The sequence below is a fragment of the Anopheles maculipalpis genome, chromosome 2RL (assembly GCF_943734695.1).
Source record: "Anopheles maculipalpis chromosome 2RL, idAnoMacuDA_375_x, whole genome shotgun sequence".
NCBI classification, from domain to species: domain Eukaryota; kingdom Metazoa; phylum Arthropoda; class Insecta; order Diptera; family Culicidae; genus Anopheles; species Anopheles maculipalpis.
The window spans coordinates 95,837,036-95,864,270 of NC_064871.1; the positions used below are offsets into that span (position 1 = coordinate 95,837,036).

The window sequence follows — 27,235 nt, forward strand, 5'->3', positions numbered from 1 at the left end:
TCACGACGGTGGTGTGGCGCACCGTGTGTGTGTGGATATATGTGTGTTTTTTATCTTTCAATGCTCCCTTCTACCAAAATCGTATAGAAAAAAAAGATGAAGCTTTCGCATCTTCTCTCATCCACGGTAGCATCTTGGAAGGATCTTGGCGGATGAGGACGCCTACATTAGGAGGTATAGCAGGCGGGAGGCTTTTTTTGTCACCTATTTAAAAGTGCTTCCAACCATAGCCCGAGCTTTAGTCTGACGCCGGCTGGTGGATTGAGAACGTTTGTTGTAGAAGAGTACGGGTGCGCACCATAGCCGCACGTTTCGTCGATCCTTACACGGATACGGTCGGTACGGAACTGTTCAAGAACTGTTGGTCAAAATTTTGGGGCCTGTGTTTGTCGTATAATTCGTCGCTTTTCACTCTCGTGATTGTGGTCGTGATCGGGCACGGTGAATGGTTACGAGCACCGCCAGTGGACATTAGAGGACCATTTGCGATTGTTGTGCTGCCATTGCAAATTGCCGGACATTAATAACGTGGACGTCGTGTCGGGAGAGGTCGTGTCGAACATATTTAGGGGAATTATTTATGCGCGTCCTTTAGCTTTAGTTGCGTGCTGACTGCGAAAACAATCTAAAGTGAAGCGCCTAATTTATCAGTGCATAAATCAGTGACCATGTGGAGCTTTAATGTTGTGGTAAGTGAGAAATGGGGAGACTAAGTCTAGGATTAGGCAGATTGAATAATGCGAAAAGCCTGGGATTTCTTTCGATGAGACAAGACTGTTGTTAAAATATGAATTAATTTAAAATTCCAAAAGGTTACTAAGAGTGAGACGGTAAAGTCATAGGTAGAATTCTTCGAGGAGTAGTCGAGTCCATGCGTGATAGAGATTGAAATCGGGACAGAAAATATAGAGGGGTCAATAATTATTGTAATTTAACTAACAGACAAGCAAAAAACATTATGACAGCGTATGGACTCGTTTTTGCTCAGTTGATTCGATTTGAGATTTATTTGATCACTAAGTAGTGGCTTATTTTTGCTAAAATATTTTTCTGAACTAAAAATGAGACGTTTGTTCTTTAAGTGTCATGCAGAAATGATCTTAAATAATGAAGTAAAATTTTGAAATCATAAATAGATTTACTACTTACTTTAATAAATCCTTTATTTTGACTGTAAAGTAAAATAAATAATTTTGCAAACTAGATGCAATTAAATAGAAACATATACAATTTTTAATGTCAAATTAGATTTCAAAATCGGAAATCAAAATAGGAAATCATCATAATCCGTAAGCCATTCAATCTAGATTTAAAAATATTTTATAGCCCTTTTTACATTGACCCTGTTTTGTGTGATCGCATTTCTAAAGTTCCATTTATACCTCCTACTGCTATTAGAAAAATATACTATACTATGTGTATTGAAATATGAGTCTTAGATTTGCTGCGTAGCTCCTGTCCTGGATGTCCTGGACCTAGTTGGCGTTCTGGTTAGGTTTACATCGCCATTGCAGTGAGCTTTATTTAGGATTTTGAAATTTTGAATTCACATACAAAAAATAATCACTAAAATCAGCTATTGACTGTAGTTGTCAATGGAGTTCATTTTGAAATGTTGTGGGTTTTCCACAAATAAGCAGCTTAAATGACGCTATAGAAATTGTGTTTTGCAACACTTTTACATCGTGTATCCAGATTTATGTAGTTTCAGCTAACTGCTACAACACGATGAATTCGAAATGTTCCTTTATTCTTTACACAGTTTGGTTGATCCATTATATCTATCCGGTTGTGTGCCGTGTCATGTGCCACTAGTGCAATTTAATGAAAAATATGGAGCTTAGAGCAGTTAGTTAGTTAGGAGCAAGCATTTTATCCTCGGGTGAAAATGGAATAAGTGAAACAGATCTACTTTCAGAGGTTGTTTCTCATATTCAAATAAATGTAAAGCTTTTTTGGGTCGGATTAAAGCAAACTTTGAATAAATTTTCCATCTTCAGCATGAATAATCTATCGATCATTTTCCTGCATAATTTTACACCCTTAATTTGAACCCAAATTAAACTGAAAAAGGTCTGCCAACTACAAGACGATGCATGGAATCAATCATAATGGAATTTCCCTTTCTAAACAACCTATCCAAACATCTTTTATTCTCAGGACTGGATTTAAGCCAATGTGGAAATGCAATACAGCAGTCCTCCTAAAACTTAGACCATGTGTTCTCTTTAGATTATCAGTAATGAAGTGTAACGAATCGACTATAGATTACAGGTTTTCTAAACCACGGTTGTAACAGAGCAGCTTAATTTATTCACGATACACAGCCGATTATTCATTCATTGTCAGAATGATAGCACCAAAACGAACCGCCACGAATTCACCAGATTCACTTCCGCCTCTGATACGGGAAGATGTTTTTCATTCACGATGGAGGTTAGCGCATTAGCATCTCCCCTAAAAACGTTTAAATCAGCGCGGGCGCACCAGCTGGCCAACATTCGAAATTCGTTCACATTACTTTACATCTGTATTGGCCTTGATGACGGATTGCGTTTTTCGTCCACCGGGTCTGGCCCGGGGAACCGGTATCTGCCGGCTTGGTGTCAGAGATAGGCCGTGGTGGTCACGATACAACCTGATGTCACCAGGTGTCATCGCGGGCATTAAAAATTCTTGCTACTTCTCGTGCACGATTATGCATACCTGGTTCCTCACAATCAAAACACACACGCAGGGTGACAAATACTGTATCATAGCCTTGGCCATTTTGATCATATGCATAGCGCTTCTTTTTCGGAAGATGCCACCATGCGTAGGTAGAAACTGTCGCTGTTGGTGCGTGGGATTAGGTTAGGGGCCAGTCTTTGCGTCGTGTGTCCACGGTGATGCTTCGATCTTCTATCGATTTGTAACGAGCCATCGCAGGTCGAGCTTATCAATAAATTAAAATCTGTCTTGGTAGATGGTCTGACATTCCAACCAGGCTAGCTCATCGGAACGATAAAATGTTATCGGCTATTATGTTAAAAGAAAAATATTTTGACCCGTTTTTTCCCATGCGTCTTCCATCTAGATTGCCCTTTGTGGCGTGTGCAGTGTGTTTGGTGCTGCACTGAACGACAACATCGACATCGATATCAAGGTCGACTCGGACTCGAAGCTGTACCATCAGGGCAAGACGGTGGAAGGTTCGTTTAACTACGGATACAATGTGCCCCGGCGGAACTACAACCAATACCAGCACAAGGTGAAGGGCCCGGACGGTGTGACGTACGGGTGTTACGGGTTTGTTGATCCGACCAACGGAACGCATCTCTACCATTATGTGTCGGATCTGAAGGGCTACCGGGTGGTGCCACCGAATCAGCCAACCAAGGTGTACACGGATCGGGTGGCTAACAGTGTGTAAGTAGGGTTTCGTTTTTTTTTTTTGGAGTTGCGATAAGGTTTTCAATTTCTGAGGTTCGTTGATGAGAATCGTAAAACAGTGTCATATAATAAGTGTATAAATGTTACAGCTTTGGGAAATCCGATAAAGAATTCTGTTTGTAAAGTAATACGACATGCGGAGTGAAGAGCATAGACTTTGTTGAGGGATTTTAAATTATCCCAAATCAAACCGTAAGCCAACCTAACAGGGGTTAGATTATAACGGGTAGAGTCAAGAGACAATATAATTCCAAGAGCTGGTTGAACAGTTTATTCGGATGCGCATCATAACGATCACAATTCTGTGAACCAAAAAAGGGTGTGTGTACGGTAGTGAAATCAAATGATCGCAAGCATCAATCACAAAAGCAAAAATTCTGTAGGTTTGAAGAAGTGATTGTAAAGTAATTTGTTGACGTTTTCCTAGGATTATCCAGCACAGTCACTAGCTGCTTATGCCCCTTTTGAAGATTTTTGGTCTACAAAATTAAACATGAGTCTCAGCTCCATCAGGGCTATAAAAGCAAAACGATGTTCCAGGCACTATACAAACAAAAAATCTAATTTTATAATAAATAAGCTTAAAGCACGTTTACTATTATCTCTAGTCCCTCTAAAATCCATTTAAAAAACCATTGACAACCCAAATGAATGTAGTCGTTTATCAAAGCTCGTTTGATGTTTTCATCTATCGTTTTGGTTAATCTTTCACTGTATTTTCACACCCCCTCGATTGCAGAGCAAATATTTACGATTCCGTCGGTGAAACGTACGACTGGGAAAAGCTCTACTTCCCCGATGTGTGTCGGGTACTGCAAAAGAGCAAAGAGGAACGCAACGAGCTTTCCATCCCGAAAGGATTCCAGGTAAACGACGATGGTACGGTAACGCAAACGACTCAAAAGCCGAAGGCAGCCTCATCGACCACCACCCGCCGTACTCCTGCACCATCGGCCGCAGCACGACCACCGGCACGCCCAACAACCGCACGATCCAACAAGGCTCAGTCAACCCCCGCTCGTACCACTTCACGAGCAGCTCCCACGAGTACTCGGCGTGCTGCAACATCACCACCAACAACGACCAAATCGACCACACCCCGAGCAACTCCAGCAGCTCCAACGACTCCAAAACCATTACCAAAACAGACCACCCCACGTACCACGACAACTACCCGACGTCAAAATACGGGCTCTTCTCGACAACAGCAACAGCAACAAGTACAACCACCAACTCCACGCGTCCCCGCACCGGTCCAGACGACACAGGCACGTACCGCACCGAAGAACACCATCAAACCCGACAACTTCCCGCTCGCTACACCGAAACCCAGCGGTAACAAGTTTGGCAACAACCGGGACAACTTTATCGGTGCACCGGCAACCAACACGGCGGAAACCCTAAAACCACCCCGTAAGTACTGACCGCGATTAAGTGCTTTTTGCCGAGAAATGGGGATATAATGGTTGAGCTTTGTCTAACTATCTTTTTGCTACTTCCTCCCGTAGAGGACCTGCAAGCCGTCGGACAGGATATCTCCGAGCTGAAGTCGCTGCTGCAGATGCTGCTCAAGTCTATAAACAATTCTCCGAAAGCGAACGCACCCGACTGTGACGATGCCGGTTCGTTGGGCCAGGTGAATCCAAACGCCAAGCAGGTGTTCCTTCCGCTGGTCATCGTGGATACGCTACCGGGTTGGAGGGGTTCGCTGGGGCAGGGTTCGCAGGTCGGTGGTCTACCCGCCGGCAGTCAATTTGCCATACCGTCGATCGGGTACGGTGCGTCACGGTGTAATACCTGCGGTTAACAGCGGACGGAAGAAAATGTATTGTCGACTTTACTTTTAAGTTAAAAATAAATGACATCAATTGAAATCGTTCCGTTTGTGTTATTTTGAGATTATCCCATGGAGAAAATTGGTGAAAATTTGGCTTGTATTCTTCAATTTCATTTGGAATCGATTCCATGTAGAACAGACTATGGAAAATTTTCCGTTTGTAGTGAACCTGAACAGAACTACTGGAAGCCTTTCTTATTCAAGAAAGATTGCATACTTATAGAGCTGTTTTTACACGTATAAAATAAATGAAGAAACACATATAAAGGATTTTTAAAGTTGAAATAGAACTTTTGCGTATAATTCTTGGCTTGAAAATGGCTCAGCGTAAACTAAACCGTAATACATAATTTTGGGCATTGCAGTTTTAAAAACTCTTTCTTTTAAGCAAACAAAATCCTTCAAAAAGTTTTGTGTTTTTGACAAATTCTAAAAAAAAAAAATAACAAAATAGTGTTGAAAGTCTACCATCCGTAAAAATTGGAATCCAGTGTGGAAAATTTGTTTCAAACGAATTCAATGTGGAGCTAAGTTATAGTCATAAATGCACAGCGCTGAAATGAAAGACGATCGTCATTTTGTCTCGTAACTTTATCCGAATGCACTGAGTACTTGGTAGTTTTCCAAGTACAGTTAAAAGTTTTCCCTTCAAGTGGGTAATGAAAGACCTAGCTGGAAAATTAAGTCACAATGAGTAACTTGGGCATCTACTAACCATAATGTTCCACAATTGCACCCTTGGTGAACGCAAGTACAGGCAAAGGGAAGATCTCTTTCATCACAAAACTGTGTCACTGTGGGTGGTTCGTTGTAGCAGTTTTCGGAGCGTCCACTGGGGGCCAAGGGAACAGTCATATATATTTGCTGTCTTGGGCTGACCTCCGGGTTTGGTCTTACCACAAACACAATGGCAACAATTGAGAAAACCAAACCCTTGACATTGGTTGATTCACAGCGTACGTTTGATCTACGGGCGTTGATGGTAATGGTAGTAATGCCGCATGTTGGGATCATGTTGCACATTTGTACTCGTTTGCGGTTTGACAGAGCATTAGCACAACATTTCCGCGCTTGGTATCTGGCCCATTAGTGTCTATCAGGTGTCTCCGCAATGGTCGTCAACGTTTGGCGTGCGTGTGTATGTGCCCATGGGTAAGTACTGTTGCATAATGGCCGACGCTTTGTAGCTCATGGCGACAATACTCAATAAAGGGCAGAGACATGTGTCATAACGTTCGTCATTGCAAGCTACGGGTTTTACTATTTGTTGGTAGTTTTTCTTTTTTTCAAATTTCAATTAGAATTAATTGAATATACTTAAAATCAAAATCAACTTGTTCTTCAGCTTGTTGTTAAACAAATCAGTCATAAAAAGGCAGTATTTTTATTTTAATAAAAATAATAAAACCTACAGCAACACATGGAAAACCAAGCTACTAAAAACTGCAATTGCTCACGCAATTCCAACGGCCACAATTAGTGCGGTGATGTTTTCCCACCCCATCTAACGCCACAAAGCCTCACTTTGCACCACTAAACGTGCGCACACTGCACAATGTCGCATGTGTTTTGTGGTCTGTGCTTTGCTACAACACTTCTTACTTTGACCAAACTTATAAATTAAAACAAAATGCACACACTTGTTAGCGTGCCAAAGTGTATTGCCATTTCTTTACCACACAAAGCACGGGCGTGTATTTTCCCACCCGATTGGTGGGCATTAGGTGGTGTTAGATTCTTTGTGTTTAAAATCAGAAAACATCAACACGCGTCGTTCAAGGATGTGAACTGCAGGGGCAATGCATCCAAGCGACAGTTCTGGATGCGGTGATGCGCTGGAAATATCAGGGGGGCGGGGGGGGGGGGAATATAAAGCAACCGCCTGACAAACTACGGCATTATGCTGGTAAATGATGAGCGTTTAATTGTTCCGGCGCGACGAGTTAACGCGTCTTGGTGTGAGGTGTCATAGTGCAGTGGGATAAGTTGCAGGTGTTGCAGGAAGGCGGTTAGGGTTGTCGTTGCATAACAGATACGCGGTTATTTTTAAAGGTGGCCCTAAAAGACAAAAAAGTACATTTTTCTTTGTATGTGTAAGAGCTGTATGTATAATAGAGTTGGCAGGATAATTGGAAGTTTATTATCTATTCAAATTGTATCTTTCCTCGTCAAAACATGGATCTAAGGGAGAGAATGTGTGATGTAAAATTTAAAAAGAATATTGATTGCTCCATTTCCCTGTTATAGATATGGTGTGCCACAGTTGGAACGGGAAATTGGGTTAGGGGGAATAATGTATTCATTGTAGGTTGAAGTATCAACGGGAATGCCTTTAGGGTGGCTTGTCTTGAGGCTATTCAAAAAATAATGTTGATGCAACATTTCAGGGATTCAATTTTATGTTATTTTAAACTACAATTATTAAAAAATGATCTGAAAGTGTGGTAAATAATTACCAAATAATTATGATTACCATGAAATTCTGAGGCTTAAGCAACACAACAGGAAGGGACAGGAACAACGGTTTTCACACGGCAGGACACGAACTCAAATTCCATCCCGACATCCCGAAAAGCATTATCACAAAACCTTTTTTCCATGTTCAACATTCCCACAACGTCCTTGGAAGGGTGGCTATACGCTCCCTCATGACCAGCCCCAAACCAACCCCATTAGAATAAAGTTCGGGCCAAGTTTACCCTTCAGGTTTTACGCACAAGCATCCTCCCCGACATACTGCCCGATCGCGATAACACATAGCAAACATCACATCGCAAAAGGGGCTAGGCAAATGTGAATCACTCCATTCTGACTTCTCTTCAGGGTCCACCACGAAGGGAAACCCGGTGCAAGTCGACCACTTTAACCCAACAGTCTGTCGGTCGGTTGGTGGTTAGTTGCGGTTATTTACCCAAGCTAAATATACACCCCGAAAATTATCCTTCACCCACCCACTAATTACACAATCGGGTGGAAATCGGTGTGTATGAGTGTGTGTAGCAAGTAGACCAACGTTTGCGTTGCTCGTTGGTAATTTCGGAATCAAACAGGTTGCTCGTACCATGAGCGCCCATTTAAGGAACTGTGAGCAAGCAGGAAGGTGGAAGGTAGTTTAGTGGTAAGACGGACGTTCCTTTTCTTTTTGGGAGGAAAATGTACCTCGACGTTAATGTACCTCCGAGAAGCAAATGAAGTTCTGGGAGACACATGATGAGCTAGGGCATTAAACGATGTCAATGGTCTTGTCTTGGCTAATAAACTTCGCTGTTTTCATGTCACGTACTTTAGCGAAAACGGAAACAAAAGCAGTAAATACTCATAAAACAGCGTTGGAAGTGTTGGCAAATTGGTTTGCGAAAAGAAAAATGTGATGGAAAAGCTAAAACAAAAAAAAAAAACAAAAGAAAAATACCACAAAAATACGCAGAAATGCTGGCTTCGATGACACATAATTGGTTTTTGGACAATTGTACCCTTAAATAATGGGTCCCGTTATGATTGAGGACGTTTTTCACTCCTTATGGCCATGAAAGTTGAAGGATGAAAATAAAAAAAAAATTAAAAAAATAAAAGAATTTTATATAAATTAAACTTGCTTCACTAACACTGTTTCCTTACATTGTTAAAAGTCTTGAGAGTAGATATGAACTCAGTATTCTACTTAAGGTTGGGTTGCACGATGTACAGTCAAAAAGTTAAAAAACTATAAAAAGGAGAAAGTGAAGAACAAGGCAAGCAGAAAAAAGCAAAAATATCAATACAGAATGAATTATAAATGGTTATAACCACATAAAAAGCGCCTGAAATAAATCAAGAAAAGCAACAAAAAAATACTTGGAAAATTTTAGCGAAAAATAAAATTGAATAATTAAATAGAAATCATGAGGAAAAAAACTAATTCTGCCATTACTGGCTAAATTGAATCGACCCGCATTGGCTTTCTAGATATGACCTTTTGTTGAATAATCAAAAAAATATAATCATTTGAAGAAACTATATAAACGTTTTAAACTTTAATGTTATCATAAAACCAAATAACTTCTAACGATGACATAATGACCTAATTCTGGGGGTTTCAACATAACGACAAAAAATCTTGCGACACAGACTATATGCATGGAGTCTATTTGCTCACAATAAGCTATTGCCACAGTTTCTTAAAATGACTTCTGGTTAGGAGAAGCCTGTGGCTTTCAAAGCCCGTTATGTAAACAAAGAATAAATCGATACCCGAAAACCCCGAAGACGCTTCCCCTTGTCAATGATTGCGGCGACCGGCCATGGTCTTTTCACTTCGGTGACCTTAACACTGGAGCAACATTTGGAAGCTGTGTTTGTCACGGTTGACAAATAAAGGACTGGCTGGTGTTAGCAGCCCGTAGTTGAGGAAGTCTTCCTTTGCAGAATGTTCGCAACCCTGACGAACCTGAGCGGGAAAAGATCCCTCGAATATGATGTTCAAGTTTAGCTGACAAAAAAACACCACTCCTTAACTTTGAAGCCAATCCTCAAAAAAAAAAAACTGCGTTTGCGATGTACTGGGGCTTCTTATCTCGTCGGTCACCGGTACGCAAATGTTTGTGCACAACAAGTAGATGATCGTCCATCGGTGGTTCGCACCATTTTGAGTCCGGACACTTACACAAACACAAACGGGCCTGGTGATGGAAAACATAGCATAGCACCAGGGCCTAATCTCGAGGTACACACCCGCGCGTTTATGCGCCATGCTTGAGCTGCGAACGATCACCACCAATCTGCCTGCTTGCTTCGCGTTTCCACCCGGGTGCCGGGGAACATTGGCTGGCACAATTGGGCACCATTGTGTACCATCCATTTTGCAGCAAAACTTCTTTTGGGTGCGTTGGGCGCGTTGGGTACGACTGATCATACGCCGTGGAGGTGTAGTGACACACCGACTCCAAAACCCCCGGTGACTATAAAATCATGCCGGTGCTGGGAAAAACCATTACTCTCAGCCGAACGTTTCAGCGGGCAACAGCATCAGCTAGCAGCAGAAGATCTAAGTGGCTTTAATCAGTAAGTTTTGTTGGTTGGTTTTCGGAAAATGGGGTGCAGCGTGTAGCGCCGTTGTGCATCGAGTGGATGGAAAATTCGACTAATTTTCCGTACCGATAGTGATAGTGTTTTTTGTGTTATTGTGAAGCTATGATAGTGAGGTTTTAATCGACTTACGAGGAAAATTTAGTCGCTTTCGAGGGTGGAAAACATGTTTTCGTTGTCTTGAGTGATAGTATGTAAATAAGTGTAGCAAAATGGTGATAAACTGTATGGAGTGCTTACATTTCCATGGAGCACAAGCAAACGAAAACCCAAACGAAAGACTCATAAAAGCAAAAGATGCCCCAAATAAGTGGAACATAGTGAAAGGAACCAAATTCCGTCGTCGAGCAGTTTTGCTACAAGCAGTAGGATAGCATCGATTGTATTGTTTTGAATTTTCGTCAGTCTTTCTTTCCCTCTCCTGTACGCTTTTCTTTTGCCTTTCCCCAAAAATTCAAATTCAAAGTTCACCAAAGTTCCAGTGCGGTTCAGTGATTTTTTTTTCCTGGTGGCTGGTGAACTGGTTTTGCCAGAAAACAGTGGCTCATCGTGAAGTGCAGTTCAGCACCCTTTTATTTTCAGTCGTGCTGGGGGTTATGGAAGGCTGGAGGTCAACATTTTCTGGCCAATAAATCACACGACCCGGAAAGTGGAAAGTTACAGGTTTTATTTTTTTTTGTTTCCGCAGCGGTGCTTATTTTGGGAGTGTTGTGTGCCGAATTTTGCAAGGGAAACATCTGCAAAAATGCTTACTACAAGTGTGCTGTTTAAGGTAAGTTTGAGGTGGTGTACGTAACATTCGTGTTTGTGTGTGCTTGGTTGTGTTTTGTGAAGGTTGAAATTTGAAAACTATTTTACCAGCATGCTTAAGTATCTTGTAACATTTTGGCAATTCTTGGGCGTACGGTTAGAAAAGACAAAGTTTGGATCTTTTGAAAATATGTCAACCAAACCCTTTCAATGCTTCTTTTATGCATTCATGCTCTTTGAAGTATGATGAGGGCATACTTACATAAAAACTTAGCATGAGATGTGAGAAAATAAATCATACTTACTATAGAAAGGAAAATGCAATCACTTTTACTTAAACTATATTGAGATCAGTATAGTAAAGTTTAATTTATGCTTGTTGCAAGTTGATTTTTAACGATTGAAATAGAAAATATAAAATTGTAGATAGTAAACAAACAAAAAATAATTCAAATTATGAGATACTGCGTTTAAATGAAATAGTACCATCTGAGCTGCTTTGCCTGAAAATCTATTAACTGTTTTTTTTCTAAATAAATTCTTCCAATCTTTCATTTTATATTGAAGATAAGATAAATTCTTCTCACTTTTATAAATAGTAAATTAGTTTCAATTTCATATGAATGAACTCCAAAGTACAGCAACAGTTACCTGCTGCAAATAGAATGTGCATTTTAGATGTTCGGAATTCAATAACGACATCACACAAAAAGCTTCAATCAGCCAATTTAGCACAATGCAAAGTGCAAAGCGATGTAAATAAAGCCTTTCCAGTCTGTACTGTGTAAAAAGTGGGCGGGTGAGCAATAACGGAGTGAAAAGATGGACCTCTAATCAGACCCACGGAACTCTCTCACCCTTGATTTCGGGCGGGATGGGTGCCCATTCATTGCAGATGCTGCTGGTGACCTCGTTACTGTCGCAAGTGGTTCACTGTCAGCGGTTGGGACGGAGTCGCCGCGATACGTCCAAACCATTATTGTCCCCGGAGGCCATCGGCGAGAAGAAGCCAGAAGATGTTAAACCGGCGGACGGTAGCAATGCGGACGAGTTGTTACGTCCGGCCGCATCGACAAGGACACAGCGCAGTTATTACGGTGGAGGATCCAGTGAACGATGTGAGTAGCGTTGAATTGGCGTTGAAGTCTTATCGCATGCTGTTTAATATTACTCACTATTGATTGTGGCCAGTGTTCGATCTGGGGCTGCTGAGCCGGCCGAGCTACTATGCGGGTAATCGGGGCTATTATCCGTCCGGAGGCTACTACCCGCAGGGTGGCTATTTCCCACAGGGAAATTATCTGCCACAGGGAGGCTACTATCCGGTATGTACCTTTACCTAGGGAGTTTGTGGGCGAACCTTACAAACGGTCTTGCTTTCTTGCCATCGTTTGTCCACAGTCGGGCGGTTATGGCGGATCAGGTTACTATCCGGGAACGAACACACTTGGAGTAGGATCCTCTTCGTACGGTGGTGGTATCTATGGAGGATACGGAGGCTACGGAGGATTCGGAGGTAATGGTGGACTGCAGTCGTACTACGGATATAACAACGACAACTACTACGGTAACCGCAACCTGGGCTATGGCTACTACAGCGGTACCTCACCGTCCGGCTACGTAGGCTCAACCCTAGTCAGCGGTTTCCGTGGCTACAACTGACTGGCATCTCTCGACTTTCGACCCTGTGTGATGTCCTACGCTTCTGATGTTTGGTGCTGGAGTGGAGTGACGTTGTGATGTGATTGTCCCTCTTGTGTGCGTGTGTGTGTTTGCGTATGGGTCCCAAAGGAGATGGAAAGCTTGAAACCAAAAACAAAAATTGCATAAGAAGACGCTACAATGTAATCTCCAAACAACTCCTATTTGCGTCAGGCAAAAGCCTCCTAGTGCGCATAGATGAAACTTTTTCCCGGCCCAGTCATTGCTGTGGGCGCTGGTAAAAAACTATTTATATACCTTGCCATACGCAAGAACGGTACTTCAAACCCACCCAAGAAACCTGTGGTAGTGGTTGCTGTATTTGCTCGAGTAAATAAAGATGTCGATCGTAGATCTTAATTCATTGTCTGGTTTGGAAGGGAAAATCAACTTGCGATGCGTCCCGTTTGTCGCCTCGTTCTAATTCCATTCCAATCGCGTCATCCATTAATCGCTTCGTTGAGTTGAGCGTTCGATCCGGATTCGTGTCGCTATTATATAAGCCAGCAGGGGGCGATGTGCGTTAGTGTGTTGTGACCGGTCGGCAGACAGCAATGCAGTACTGTACGCCAGTTAAAGCACCACCAAAGACACTCTCGCGAAACATTTTCTAAAATTTCTCACCCATTGTTTAAGTTGCATCAAACGGAAGAACGGTACAGCGAGCGAAGTTTAATGCGTCGTTCCGATGCAGTATGCAATTTTTGTCTTCCCTTCCACTGAGCGCTCTCTCGATCGGAACAGATTTTTGTGCTGCTGTAGCAGCTGAGACGAAACCCGTCAAGCGTTACTTCCTTCTTCGTTTTCATGCGGTTAGTATGCGCTTGCAAACGCAGAGTTCGCATCTTTGTTGACGCATGTCCCAGAGCAGCTTCTCTCAATTCGACACATTTTCCCTGTTGTGCGCCTTCTGTTTTGTGCCCGCGAGCTATCAAATTTAAATGGCAAATTTAATTGTTTCCTTTTGTGCGTGCTTTTTTTGTATCCATTTTTTGTGTGTGCCGTTGTTTGTTGCATTCTTTGTAAATTATTCCAAAATGTAAAACAAGTGTTTTTTTTTTGTAATGTGTTTTTGGTGGGAAAGGCATTGTGTGTCGCTTAATGTCCGTAAATGTTCCTGTTTCCTGTCCCAGAACACTTGCATCCCAACCAAAGTGTGATGGAACATCGAGCGTTCTTCAATTTATGAGTATTTTAATTTTCTTCCTTGATGTTTTCCACAGTGCCGTATTGAAAGAGTGTGGCGTGGACGAGCAATGTCGCAAAAAACTCAAACTGTGTTTGTTCTCTTTAGCAACATCACAGAATGCTGATGATGGTCTTTTATTAAATGCAGTTAATAAACGAATTGAATCACATTCATTTGGTTTTAATGAGCTTGTTGTGCTTAATTATGAAAGAAATCATACTATTTGAAAGCATTTTAAGAGGAAAGAACACGATGTTTATCCAATTTAAGCTTTAATCAACTAACACTCGTTCCGCTGATCATTCTAGTTGATTTAAAATATTTAACTTACTCACATATGTGCACAAATGACGATCTGCACAGGTGAAATGTAGCATTTTTATGCAGTTTAATCTTACCTCCGTCTACAATAATAATATTATCTCGATATCGAGTCCCCATCTGGGCATAAAATAAGTGGTAAAGAGAGAGTTCATTTTCATCCACACTGGGGTTATTATCTCAGTTGCTTCAATTGAACCAGGCCGACGAAGGTAAGGTAAGTCTTACCAATAAAAATCTGTTTGCTTTTCAACTGCTCTACAAGGATTATCATTCCATATTTTTCTCTTGCCACTTCTCCCTATCTTTTCTGGCAAGTCATATATTAAAATCATAACTTTATTCCTGAATTGGTCACATTGACCGTGAAATGCGATTCTATGGACATCCCTTTCTTCAAAATTTTCCGGACTGGTTATCTGAAAAGATGTAACCACGTTTTCAGATGGCACAAGACTGTAAGAACTCCAGGACTTTATGGAATTTGTGTCTTTTCTGCATACCTTGTAGTCAGTATGTATGCTATATGCACTTTCTATGAATTTTCTTTTCTAAGGCAGCATTTTAGCATCTGATTACAAACTTTTTTGTGTCTAGAGGTTTGGAAATTTTCCGTACATATTTATATGGAACTCTAAAGCGCTTGATAAGAGGGTTCATTGTGGTGGAAAAGTACATCCCTGCTTTCCAGTACTGTGCTTACTGAATTTGGTATACTTAAATCTCAAAGCGGAGGTCAAATAATGTTTTCTCTGTGACTGCTCTGTACCAACATTTGCTATGTGATTTCCTGTAATTTATTCAATATTCTTTCTCGTGTTTACCAACTAGATCAATGAATTATGGAGTTCTTTTCGTTCCATTCCATCCAACGAAGTATGAAGACAAAATTGTTAAGGACAAGGCGAAATGGTCATGCAATATGGGGAAAGAAAATTGAGGATGCAAGGAGTTGGTTATATGTGTGCATGAAAATACGGTATATTTTACTATAATTTCTCGGGCCCAAGCCATTCAGTAAATGAATTGTGTATCTAAGGGGTGTATCTAAATGTGTGTAAGGTCCGTTTGGCCACTACTGTAACTCTGTGAATGTGAACCCTAATTTAGTTGTCAATTTTTGTTTTACATGTGTCAATTGATTTCAATAATATTCGAAGCCCTTAATTATATTCTCAACTTTAAACCACCAACCAAATAAAATTTAATCTATCTGTCTTCTAAACCTCTAACAAGTACACTCTTGACCGTAAAAAAAAACGATAATGTGCTTTCTGTATTCTGAATCAACGCCACAACTATCAACTATTTTAATTCAACTGGTTTAATAAAGCAGTTGTTTTATTTACTCTGAAACGTGTACTTGCATCAAGGGTATTTGCAGTACATTACAGAACAGTTAAGCTTTCTAGAAAAAAAAAAAATCATCCATTTCCAATAAAAAAACAATCCGGACAGGAGGGATTCAATGTTCAATCTACGTGTGCAAACATGGCACAGAAAATCAGCAAACATGATCAATTATTATAACTCGATTATCCTGCCAAGCACCATTAAGCTTTATAGCTCTAACAACGAATAAACACAGCGCGGACATTGGCAAACATTAAGCTGCTCAATGCTTTTTTTTCCTATAAGTACAGTGAAACCGGGAAACTCAATTCCCTTGTTCGTGGAATTTATTGTTGCTAGTTTAATTAACTTTCCGTCATTCACTAATGGACAAAGTTTTAAAGCAAATCGTTAAAGGTTTTTTGTTGTTGTTGTTGTTGTTGTTGTTATCTGTTCGAACAGACACAGCATCGTTGAACGTGTATGAAACTCCTCATTTTCCAGTGGAATTCCTTCCCGAAGGCAACAGTTGGAAAATTGGACAACCACCGTCTGTCATGGTGCTCGAACCAGCTGTTGAAAGTTCCCATCCGTCATTATCAATATTGTATGCTTGTTTCGAGTGTAGCTACCCGCCCTGTAGAGGTATGGGTTAGTACAGTGCACACACTAGCTACATATCCTTCCTTGAAGGCAGACGTCGGCTCCGTTGGCGAGCTGTATAATCCTCGGTAACCTGATTACATTTCCTGCCACAAACTACCCATCAGTCGATGGCTTGCAGTGCTCCTGACGGTATCGTATCTACAATACCGAAATGGCCGCATGTAACACGGAAACCGGGTTTGATAAGGAATCTTCGCCACCGGATCGTGTGTTAAGTTTTTACACCAACTCCACCATTTTTGTCACGGGTGGCACAGGGTTTCTCGGCAAGGTTTTGCTCGAAAAGATCCTTCGCTGTTTGAACGTGCGGAAAGTGTTTCTAGCCATTCGGTCCAAGGATGGACGCAACCCAAACGAACGGTTGCAGGATCTGCTTAAAGATGTGGTAAGTTATAAAACAACGATAGCAGCACCTTGGGGATCCTTCGAATGCAGCGATAACAGTATGGGTTGGAATCGAACTAATCTGATTAGCCTCATACCTGGGGTTAATTTGTGCGTTGAATTGATGCTGTTTTTGTGGTCAGATATTTGATAGGTTGCGGATGACGCACTCCATTGAACAGCTGCTCGAACGTATCGAAGCGGTAGAGATTTCACTCGCATCGGACAGTGGCGAAGGATTAATGTTGAACAGTACGATCGAAGCTCGGTTGTTACAGGAAACGGAGCTGATAATCAATGTGCTTGCGTCAGTCAAGTTCAACGAAAGTATAAAAAATGCCATTGGTACGAATGTAGGTGGTACGAGACGGATACTGCAGCTGGCACGGCGTATGCAGCGACTGAAGTCTATTGTGCACGTGTCTACGCTTTATTCGAACTGTGATCGAACACACATTGAGGAAAGGGTTTATGGCGATCCATTACTAAAGCCCGACAGTGTGCTTCAGGTAATTCAATAGATATACAGTTTGTGCTTTAGCTCGCGGCGTTTGGCTGCGTTTGGCTTATTTATTTACTTTTTGAATGTACGATTCTTGGCAAATCTGTTTTTTTTAGAATATAGCTTGGTGTGACATCGATATGCTTAAAAGTGGTTCTCCTTCATAGGAAACCAAAAAAAAAAAAAGTGACTTTTTGCTTTGAACCACAATAATAGCTCGATCACAGAATAATGAACATTTATTTTTCCGTACTTGTTTAAGCTTTCGAATACATTATCCGCGGACGAGATGAGCCAGTTACAGCATTGTCTGCTCGGTGATCTACCCAACACGTACACGTTCAGCAAAAAGTGTGCCGAATCACTAATCCAGCAAGAATTTTCCGACCTTCCGATTGGCATCTTCCGACCACCGATAGGTAAGCAATGAACAAATGCCACCTACCGTCTCTCGAGTGCTAATCCCGTTCGTGGTCTATTGTGCCAGTGCTTTCAACGTACCGGGAACCGATCGCTGGCTGGACGGATAATCTGAACGGCCCGGCTGGTCTGTGCCTGTGGACGGTAAAGGGCTACGTGCGTGTAATTCGTGGAAATGGGCGCAAAAAAGCCAACCTAGTTCCGGTAGATTACTGCGTGAACGCGCTGCTGGTGGCGTGCTTTGATGTGGCCGAACGATCGATAGGTCGACGGCAGCAGCAACACCCGGAACCGTTAGCGTCCGTGAAGGCTTGGGAATCGCAGCAAATGGTCCCGGTGTACAACTACATGTACGAGCAGGCGAACCTTACCTGGGGACGCTACATGAGCTCGGTATCGATAGGATTCGACGGATGGATCAAGCGTCTGTGCTGGTAAGTGACAATGGAAAATCAATAAGGAAAGTCAGGGGAAATCTAACGCTGTACAGTTGGCATGAAAGGCTGTTTTTGTGTGTTTTTTGTAGAATGTTGACTTAAAACATCGTTAGTTCCGTTTATAGACTGAACAATCACAGAGCGCAGCAGTGTGGGAAATGGGACTGAGAATAAAAAAATATAACAAAAAAAATGAAATGAAATGTTTGAAATGAAATTTTCAAACGAAATGAAAACGGTCAACATTCTTTGGAACTTGGTGTTTCGAGGAAAACAGAGGACAGTTGATAGAGGCAATTAATTGGTTCAATTGCTACAAGCTATCGAAACTGAATTAAAGGTGGATTGGAAAAATGTTAAGTTTGTTTAATACAAATTCAACTGTAATTAATACGTTCTTTACTATGAGTTTGGCTGGGATCATTTGTTGCTAATTTTATAGCTTTAAAGTGAGATTTATAAGTCGTCCGTATGATGCCCTGAATTATCAATTTTAATGAAGTTAATCTGTTCATCCAATGCGTCCGCATATTTCTCACATAATTTGATTCAAATCATTTAACGTGTTAAAGCAAAACTATCTCTCATTGGCGAGCAGTTGAGCACAGCTAAAAAAGGTTCTACTGGTCGGGAAACATGCGTCTCAGGCCTGACCTTAATCATGTTATCGAAAATTAGTGTGCATTGAAGCGCCTAACAGGATCCTTACAATTTGCGTAAAGTTCCGGAGAGGCCTCTGAATGAAATCATCGCGTGTGCCACGGTGTCAACGTAATGGTATGGTATCTGTGTTCTTGTTAAATCGATTGGCAACCACCGGCAGATTCGACGAATTGCCCAATCGGCCATACAATCGCCCACTGAAAATGATAGACACGTCCAACAAGGAGCATCACTTCTTCGCTGTCGCTTATATTTGGGTGCCTTTCTTTTTCCTTTCAATTTTCCGACAGGCACCATGCGTACGCGATTGTATCGAACAGGGCACTGTTTCGAGTGCTGTCCCTCTGCTGCCACACAGTTCCGGCCTGGCTGCTCGATTTCGTACGCCGTCTGCAAGGAAAACGTCCACTGTAAGTACGCTGCGTGTTGTAGTTTTGAAGAAAAAAAACTGGCCAATCCAATCACATTTATCCTGCTCTCTGTTCCTTTTATTTTCTTCTCCCCCGTTTTCCCTTCAGCTACCGGCGAATGATATCCAAGACGAACCGATTCCTAGAAACGATGGCATACTTTGGACTGCGTGAGTGGCACATTGCAAACGAAAACGTGGTCCGTTTGCGGACGCTACTTACGCCCACCGAAGCGTCAATGCTCGAATTCGATTTGTCCACCGTCGACTGGGACGAGTACTTCCAGTCGTACATTCCCGGCATACGGCGCTACTTCCTTGCCGAGCCCGGGCTCAAGGAACGGACGGCCGATAAATCGCGGACAAAAAGCATCGAATGGCATCGAAGGTGAGGAGTAATGGACCAGTTGAAGTTGTGATCCTCTTTTGCACCGTAATAAATAGCTTTATTTCTTCCCGTCCGTTTTTCTATTTCCATTTCCAAACCCGACTGGCACTGGCACGCTGTCAACTCGCACAGGGTACAGTTTCTTTATCAACTGGCGTGCAAGCTGATATGGGTTTACGTCTGCCTTAAGCTGGGCCACCGGCTGTACGTGGTACGCAATTTATTTTCGATTTTGATCTCTTAAAGATTTGTCACACGCGGTACACGCGTACGGATGTTGAAGTTGTACGAGCACGCACGGGTGAAATATGTTTCGCTGGATGAATATGATTGGTAAGAGTCCTCAGTGAACGGAGATAGATAAAAAGGGTTTGAATTTGAAGAGTCGTTATAAAATTGGACAACCAAATGAAGTGCTGTGTTCTGACTAATCAATCGCAAACTGTACGCAAAGAAATGTTTCCAAATTTAATGTTTAGCTTATAAAACTACCATCTCTGTGCTGAATGGTTCTGCAGTAGGTAAGACGAGCGAGCAAAACAATAAAAAAAATAAAATGATAAACTGAATATATTCCCAAATATTTTATGCATCATTTAGTTTGTCATGGTAATTTCAGGCCAAGGCTGTATCGAGGACACTCAGTTCTGGTGGGTAATGGAATGAAAAAAATGCTCCGGGAATGTCTTGCCAGCAGTCACTTCACTCGATTGAGTTCGAGTCAATCATCTAGGGATGATGGTTTGTGGAATTGAACTAGCTTGAGCAGGGCAAACGAAAAAAAAGGGTTCATGCAATCACACGCTTCGTTTCACTTCGTACAGCTTGATTAGTGGCTTGATGCAATAAATTTGGACCTTTTTCCGATATGAGATGTGTGTGTGTGTGTGTGGGTGTGTGGGTGCTGTTCCAACGATTTTCAAACATTCGATGATCCTTCCAAGTAGTGTGACCTTCTGTTTACATTGAGCTTTTCGTGAAAACAAAGGTTGAGGTGAATTATGGTACGACCTAAAGAACATTGCTTTTTTAGTTTTGGCTTGTTAAAATGAACCGAAGAAGAAGTCACCGAAGTATTTTCTGCGTACTGCAAAACATATCCGTGTTATAATTTTTTTTTGGCTTCAAAACACACCAAAATTTTTGAGCTTCAGAAACAATGCAAACTTACGGTTGTTCCCGGCATGAATAGAGTGTTTGAAATAAATTTTGTGGACGAAGACATCGAATCAATCATGATGTAAAAGTTTACTAATCAATCACTTACATAAAATATTAATAGGGTTTCAGAGACTGGTGCTCCTATCCTTAGGTAGAAATCAATGTAAAGCATAAACTCGGTGCCATTTTTGCTGACTCTTGCTTTTCCAATTAAAACTTTAGGAACAACACAACGCAAGCGAATCGAATAAATTGGACGCTTGCAGGTGTATGTGACGGAAATTGTATCGAAATGTAAGAGCTTTCTAGCAGGTGCATGTGACGGAAATTGGGAAATTCTTTCATATATTATACCTACCATAGTTAAACTTTTTCCAACGTCAATAAAATTTCCATCTCTAGAAGATAGGCAAACGTTTCATCTATAAGCTTCAAATATGAATCTACACCGGTGTTGTGTTGTGTTGATTTTAAGATCGCAGCTTTATTTAAACTCGTTTAAATGCAAAATAGCTCACAGCTAATACACATTGCTCGATTTGTACTTAATGTAAAAAATAAATAAAATATTCACAACACCGCTCACCAGGCGCCAGCCGATATTTGGGCGTTTAAGCTAAGCGGTCATTTGCCTTCATGTGAACTCACACTCGACACTCAGTCAAAGTACGGTCCTAGTTCTTCCAAATCGTTACAGTACAAATGTCCTCCAGAGTCGCGCTCTTCGCCGGAGCGTTGTCCCGGTTTCGGCTCCCCATCGCCACTCTCACCACCACTGTCCGGATGAGGATGTTTCAGTGCCATCCGATCAACATAATTGCTCGAGATGGTCCCACACTCTCGAGACGAACCATTTCGATGCTTCGCCGTTCGACTCTCACCAGCTTCGTTGGTCGGTTTGCCCGTTCGCAACTGGTGTTCCTCATTGCCGTCCGCGCTGGAACACGCGAGCTGATGGTCTAGTCGGTCAATTGACGAATTAATTAGCTTGTCATGTTCAACCAAGCGATGATCCATCTTTTGATCCCAGCTGATCGGATGGTTTTGGGCGAAAGTTGTCGTCGCAGTGCCGTCAAAGTTTACGGGCCCCTTCTTTGACGTTCCGAACGCTAGCTCGTGCAGATGGGCACTGTTGTTGTGGTGGGTAGATGATGACGAAGAATGGAAATGTTGATTGGGTGGTGGAAATTTGAATTGCTTTGTTGCTGAATATCGGTTAGTGCTCAGCTTGTTGCGTATGGACGAAGTGGCATAGGTCGAACGAATCGAACTGACGCGCGTAAAAATCGATGACGTTTTATCCGATTCGTGGTTGTGGTTGTACGTTTGATCGCGCTTAAACGGATAACGTTTGCGGAATTCGCGCTTAAACTTTTCCTGCACAAAAACCACGGGCGGCGGCATGATTGGTGTTTTGGGTTTCGTGTAGCCAAATAGAAAATAATCATAAACACAAAAGCGTTAGTCCGGGTAGCCGCTAACGCTTTGGTTTCATGCGTTGCTGTACTTACATTATAAATGCCGTAGATAAACGGATTGTAACAGCTGTTGCTCATCGCAAGCCAATCACAGACGAACCAAATGATGTTGATAAAGCGATATCTGCAAAAAGATAATCAAAATTTAATGAACCTTTCATGCAAACCTCGTTTACGGCGGTGCAAGAAACTGCTAACGAAATTTTATGGTGGAGCTTTTGTCGTGTGTGCAAATAAACACAGGCGTAATGGAAATCGCAATTGCATATCTCATTATGCTAGCTATAAATGCAACTTGTGCCATACTTTTGATGTTTACTGGCTCATGCAGTGAAACGGGCTTATGGCGGATTTATTAGATTTCAAATTCATCACAAAGTGCAATGTGAAACGATCTTCTCTAGGTTGATACACTGTTCAACCAGCAGAGATTCGTAATGCACTTTGAGAATTGCACTTGCATGTCTTTATGCATCATTACGTTTGGATTACGTCAATAAAAACCATTAGAATTGTTTGGGGTCTAAGAAAATATTTTGTGCACAATGAAGAATGTAAGCCGTGAGATGTTAGGTTACGCCAAAAGGATTTAATATCGTGTATTAAGACTGTTTTGCATGAGATCTCTCTTGCTTTCTGTTGTCTGTTGCGGATTTAAAAAAAACTGGACTTTGAAAGCGCCTAAAGGTATGCAATTTTATGATATGTGCAATACAACACTCGTAAATCCTTGATTGTTTTTGACAATTTAACATTTATTGCCATTGATTTGAACATTTTTTTTGCATTTTTGTAAAGGTGTAGCTAAATTTAAGATCCCAACATACACCCCCTAGGTCGGAAAATACTTTAAAATCTATTTACCACGAGCGCAGGAAACATCCCATTCATAACCGTACTTACTCATTGATTTCCGGCCACGTCACGTGCAGGATGTTGTACAACTGTAAGGGAAACCAGCACACGCCAAACAGTGCCACAACGATGATCAGCATTTTGATAACCTACCGTAGAGGTTTTGCGTTGCAGTTGAAGGAAAAGAAGAAACGATAACATCACCGTCGCGCAAAAGGATCCGATAATAGTGCATAAATTCGCTGCTTTCGTTTGCATTACAGATGAGAAGCTGTTTCTAAGAGTGTTTGCATATGCTTTCCACTCACGAAAACTCACCTTCTTCTTGTTCTTCAGCATGGTAATGTCCCGCGAGTCTTGCGCATTGCCCGGTGTCTTCGAGCCCCACAGACGAAGGGCCATCTGTATGTAAACGAAGCTGATGACGAACAGCGGTATGAAGTATTGTACCAGCACGAGCACGTAGCGATAGAGCAGAATCTCTCCATCCTCAAAGTTGACCACCTTGCAGAACGGTACGGTGATGTTGGTGTACGTATCGTTCATACCACCTGTGGGGGAAAGAAATGAAAGAAGAGAGAGCGAGAGAGAATCCTCTAGAGACTTGCAGGACTGGACCAGTAACAGTGAAACATACCCAGCGCAATGTAGGAAACGGGGCGTACTCGAAGTGCGAACAGAATCGGTGCCGCCAGCGCAAACGATAGCATCCAGATGCTGCTGATGACGAACTTGGAGATGTTTTTTGACGTCCGTGCTCTGTCAATTGAGACAGGAACATAAAACAAACAGAAAATTGTATGCTAACATCGTCACACACAAGTCGGTGGTCAACTTGGCATCACCTAAGCGGATTGATTATAGCTCGATGTCTGTCAACGGCGATGGCAGTCAGTGTAAAGACAGACACGTTCACACTGATAAGCTGCACAAACGGACAGAACGGACACATAAACTCGGGCAGGTTCCAGCGTTGGAGTAGGGCCGCCTGGAATTGGAATGGGATGGCAAACACACCGATCGTCACATCAGCCAGGGCTAGGTTTGCGATGAACATGTTGGTTATCGTTTGCATCTGCTTGGTTGTGATGACGATCCAGATCACTAGCGAGTTGCCTATCACTGCCAGGATGCTGATGGTGCCGTAAAATATGGAAAGCAGCACCAACAATCCGATGGGGACTTTATAAAGGTTTTCTGGGTAAGGGTTAGAGAAGGGAGAAGAATTGGAAATTATTCAGAACGAGCAGAAGTTCCGTTAGTGCTAAGAACAAGCGTGCCTACCATCCTCAAGGACTATCCTCACGTCAGACTGGTTGAGTGTGTAGTTATAGGCAGTGTGATATGCCGCGATATCTGTTGCTTGCATGATTTCTGAAAGCACAAGATCGAAGCGAAAAAAAATGGATAGAAGTGGAAAGTTATTTTTTATTGTTCGATGTGTTATCATGATTGTATTGTGCAACTAAAAGTTGCGATTATTTTATTTGCTAATTATTTCCTTGGCAATCTGTAGCTCAATTATACATAAATACAAGACAACATCTTGAAATGTATTTATTTACTTAAACAATCTTTCATGAATTCAAAGAAGACAAATTTTACAAATGGTATACAAAGTACTGGGCGTCTCCACCGGAAATTATTCCTTTACGAATTTGTTTCGTACAGCCTTCATCGGAAAACGATTGTGTTTATCCGAAAAACTCTGTACAATATTGAATATTGTTTTTTCCGGATAGACCAAATTGACAAATTTATCTTAAAATGTATTTTCGTACGTATGTTACATAATTCATGGCGAAAAAAAAGCTTCTTCATGTTGAGCCAAACAACTACCAAGTTGATTTCTACCTCTGAGGTACCCCTGTTAAAGCTCAAAATAATAACAATAAATTTGACAAGATAAACACTTCTGCATTTACATTTACCAACCCCTTCACTTCGATTGATGTGTAGCTGCGGAAGCTTCCAACGGAAGCTTATTGTTTACGCACAGAAGATGAAAAAAGTTTTGTGCGAAAACAAAGGTCACGACTAGTTTAAATCTTACACTGGATTGGTACGATGTCGCTTCTAGCACACAGACACAAAAAAAACTTCAACAACGGAAGAAAGATGGCCACGGCTTTTCCCAAGCCAACTGACGTTGATAGATGCGGACGAGCGGTTAGATAAACATTTATGACCGAGCGCTATTCATTTTCATTCGCCTTCGCTCGGAAGTGGCGAAATTACAAATTTGCCAAGGTTTGCAGCGAATCGTGAGGGCCGTACGGATGATGTATCGGGGCAGTCGAGTGAAAGTAGAGCAGGCTGTTGGAATTGGGATGGAGGATTTGAAGTGTCGGAACAAACTTTACCAGCGAAGAGATCAGGAAGTAGCTGCGTGAAGGGATGAAATCATTAACGCCATAGAATGGTGAATGTTTTGTGATGCTAATAAAGGTTCTCCAGTTACATTCCTGATGCTGCAGCGAGTGAAAACGGGCGCGTTTTCCATTCCACCAACTTTTTAATGGCAGCAGTAAAGATGTTGAGTGGAGTTTAGGCTTTAATTGTGTATGGTTTAGTTTAGTAGGAACGAGTAAAAATCATTTCCTCTTGCTTGACGGTGCTAGTTATTGACGTTTTACTAACGAGACAATGCATGTCAAGCGATGTCTAAATAAATTTGTATACTAAATTATTCATACCGAGTGGTTCGCTTTTTCAGCTCGTTTCGCACAATCTGTCGTCAGTTTGCGGTACGCCTGCGTTGGGTTAGGCACAGGCAGATACAATCGGACATCCGGACAATAAGTGTCAAAAGTAGACAGATGAGTTGTGATCTTAATCCCTAGTTCTGTAGCTGGTAATTGTGTAATTGTATAACTTCGTATCGTATTTCCGTTTCGTGTCATATTATCTTGGTACAATATTTTATTTGTATGTGTAATTTCAACGGACGTGTTCGCTTTGTGTTCGGTGCGCCTGAAAGTATGCAATTTAAGGCACGTTGTGAAGGTTCAGAATGTGCCTCTGGTGATATCACTTTAAAATTTTGTACCACGAGTTGTTTCAGCCGGATGAAAATGACTTCAATATGCAAAAAGGCATAATAAAAAGCCACAAGCTGCTGGATATAAAATCACCCTCTTCACATTGGAAGAGAAAAATCTGACCCACAAACTTTATTTTCCGTGCGTGAAACAAATAGCTTGCCATCTACATTTATTTCTATTGATGTCTAACGCTCTGGTGGCCTTCTTCTAGTTCGATAAAGAGCAAGACTTCGCCACTAGACTTATTAGATGGCTGGCAGTGGTGTCTTTGGCTATTATCTACTCTAATGAGAGGATTTGGTGGACTACTTTGTGATACATCTGGATATTACAATAGATAGAGCGAATGCACCAGAAATAGCAATCATCACAATTACCATCCTTAGTACTATAAAATGATTCAAGCATGAGCATGACATTAAATCGCTTTTCAAAGCATGCTCACCGATTAGCCTGTGACGTTGTCGCTTAAATCACACGTTTCAATTACGCCACAGTTTAGCTACTGAAAGATAACCAAACACGCAACGTGGAAATCCCCAACACCACCATAAAACAACTAGAAAGGCGCCACCAAACTCCAAACAATCATTAGAAAACATTTTTTCAAGGCAAATGGCAATGATTGCCAACGGGAAGAGGTTGACATTGACATTGCGAAATGGTCGTGCGAATAATCATCGGGTCGCCGGTAGAAGCCGAGCGGACCCATATAGTTCCATTTCATTCGTTCCAAAAAATTAACGTCCGTTTATTGTTTGTTGATGGCGTTCCCTAGCCACTGGGGCCAGTACCACGCGTTGTTTGTATTTGTATTTTACCCGTTCTGGTAGTTCACGCGCCGATTGCCTTCGTTTAGCCAATTTCAAGCGTCTTGGCAGACTTCGGACATTGTTTCTCACTGTTGATGCTCACTGTTTTCTCCCACTTACACGCGGCATGTTCTCTCCACACGCGATAGCGTACAGTGCTCCAACTTTAGATCCAGAATTCATTGCGCATGCCTCATCGGTTCGCAACGGTTGTGTTTGGTTGCGGGTTTTGCGTGTCCGAAGAGTGCGAGTGCGCGATCAGACGCACCCGAACTTTGCTGCCTGTCGTCAGTGGTCGTCACCAAGTATCGAGCGTAGGTAACGCACGCAACTACCAACATAGTAGGACCACCGGACATTAGATAAGCGTGCTTTGATATATCAGACTGT

The 27,235-nt window shown here is 41.8% G+C and overlaps 4 protein-coding genes across 4 annotated transcripts; 3 read left to right on the forward strand and 1 right to left on the reverse strand.

Annotated features, from left to right (window-relative positions):
* Positions 1-601: 601 nt before the first annotated feature.
* Positions 602-5,306, forward strand: LOC126568211 (uncharacterized). Its single transcript, XM_050224654.1, has 4 exons — positions 602-689; positions 3,077-3,408; positions 4,172-4,845; positions 4,941-5,306. The coding sequence occupies exons 1-4, from the start codon at positions 669-671 to the stop codon at positions 5,237-5,239; spliced, it is 1,326 nt and encodes a 441-aa protein (XP_050080611.1). The 5' UTR covers positions 602-668; the 3' UTR covers positions 5,240-5,306.
* A 5,764-nt stretch (positions 5,307-11,070) lies between these two features.
* On the forward strand, positions 11,071-12,745 carry LOC126568727 (prisilkin-39-like). Its single transcript, XM_050225244.1, has 4 exons — positions 11,071-11,105; positions 11,979-12,201; positions 12,275-12,408; positions 12,485-12,745. Exons 1-4 carry the CDS (start codon positions 11,079-11,081, stop codon positions 12,743-12,745), a joined length of 645 nt encoding a protein of 214 aa, XP_050081201.1. The 5' UTR covers positions 11,071-11,078.
* Positions 12,746-16,443: 3,698 nt separating this feature from the next.
* On the forward strand, positions 16,444-19,751 carry LOC126568141 (fatty acyl-CoA reductase wat-like). The gene is made up of 7 exons (XM_050224566.1): positions 16,444-16,677; positions 16,820-17,185; positions 17,441-17,597; positions 17,666-18,032; positions 18,989-19,108; positions 19,217-19,495; positions 19,628-19,751. Exons 1-7 carry the CDS (start codon positions 16,444-16,446, stop codon positions 19,737-19,739), a joined length of 1,635 nt encoding a protein of 544 aa, XP_050080523.1. The 3' UTR covers positions 19,740-19,751.
* A 1,562-nt stretch (positions 19,752-21,313) lies between these two features.
* LOC126568071 (neuromedin-K receptor-like) lies at positions 21,314-24,378 on the reverse strand. The gene is made up of 7 exons (XM_050224481.1): positions 24,274-24,378; positions 23,835-24,186; positions 23,627-23,748; positions 23,308-23,540; positions 23,038-23,138; positions 22,168-22,258; positions 21,314-22,033 (listed from the first exon to the last, which is right to left on the reverse strand). Exons 1-7 carry the CDS (start codon positions 24,356-24,358, stop codon positions 21,314-21,316), a joined length of 1,704 nt encoding a protein of 567 aa, XP_050080438.1. The 5' UTR covers positions 24,359-24,378.
* Positions 24,379-27,235: the final 2,857 nt, after the last annotated feature.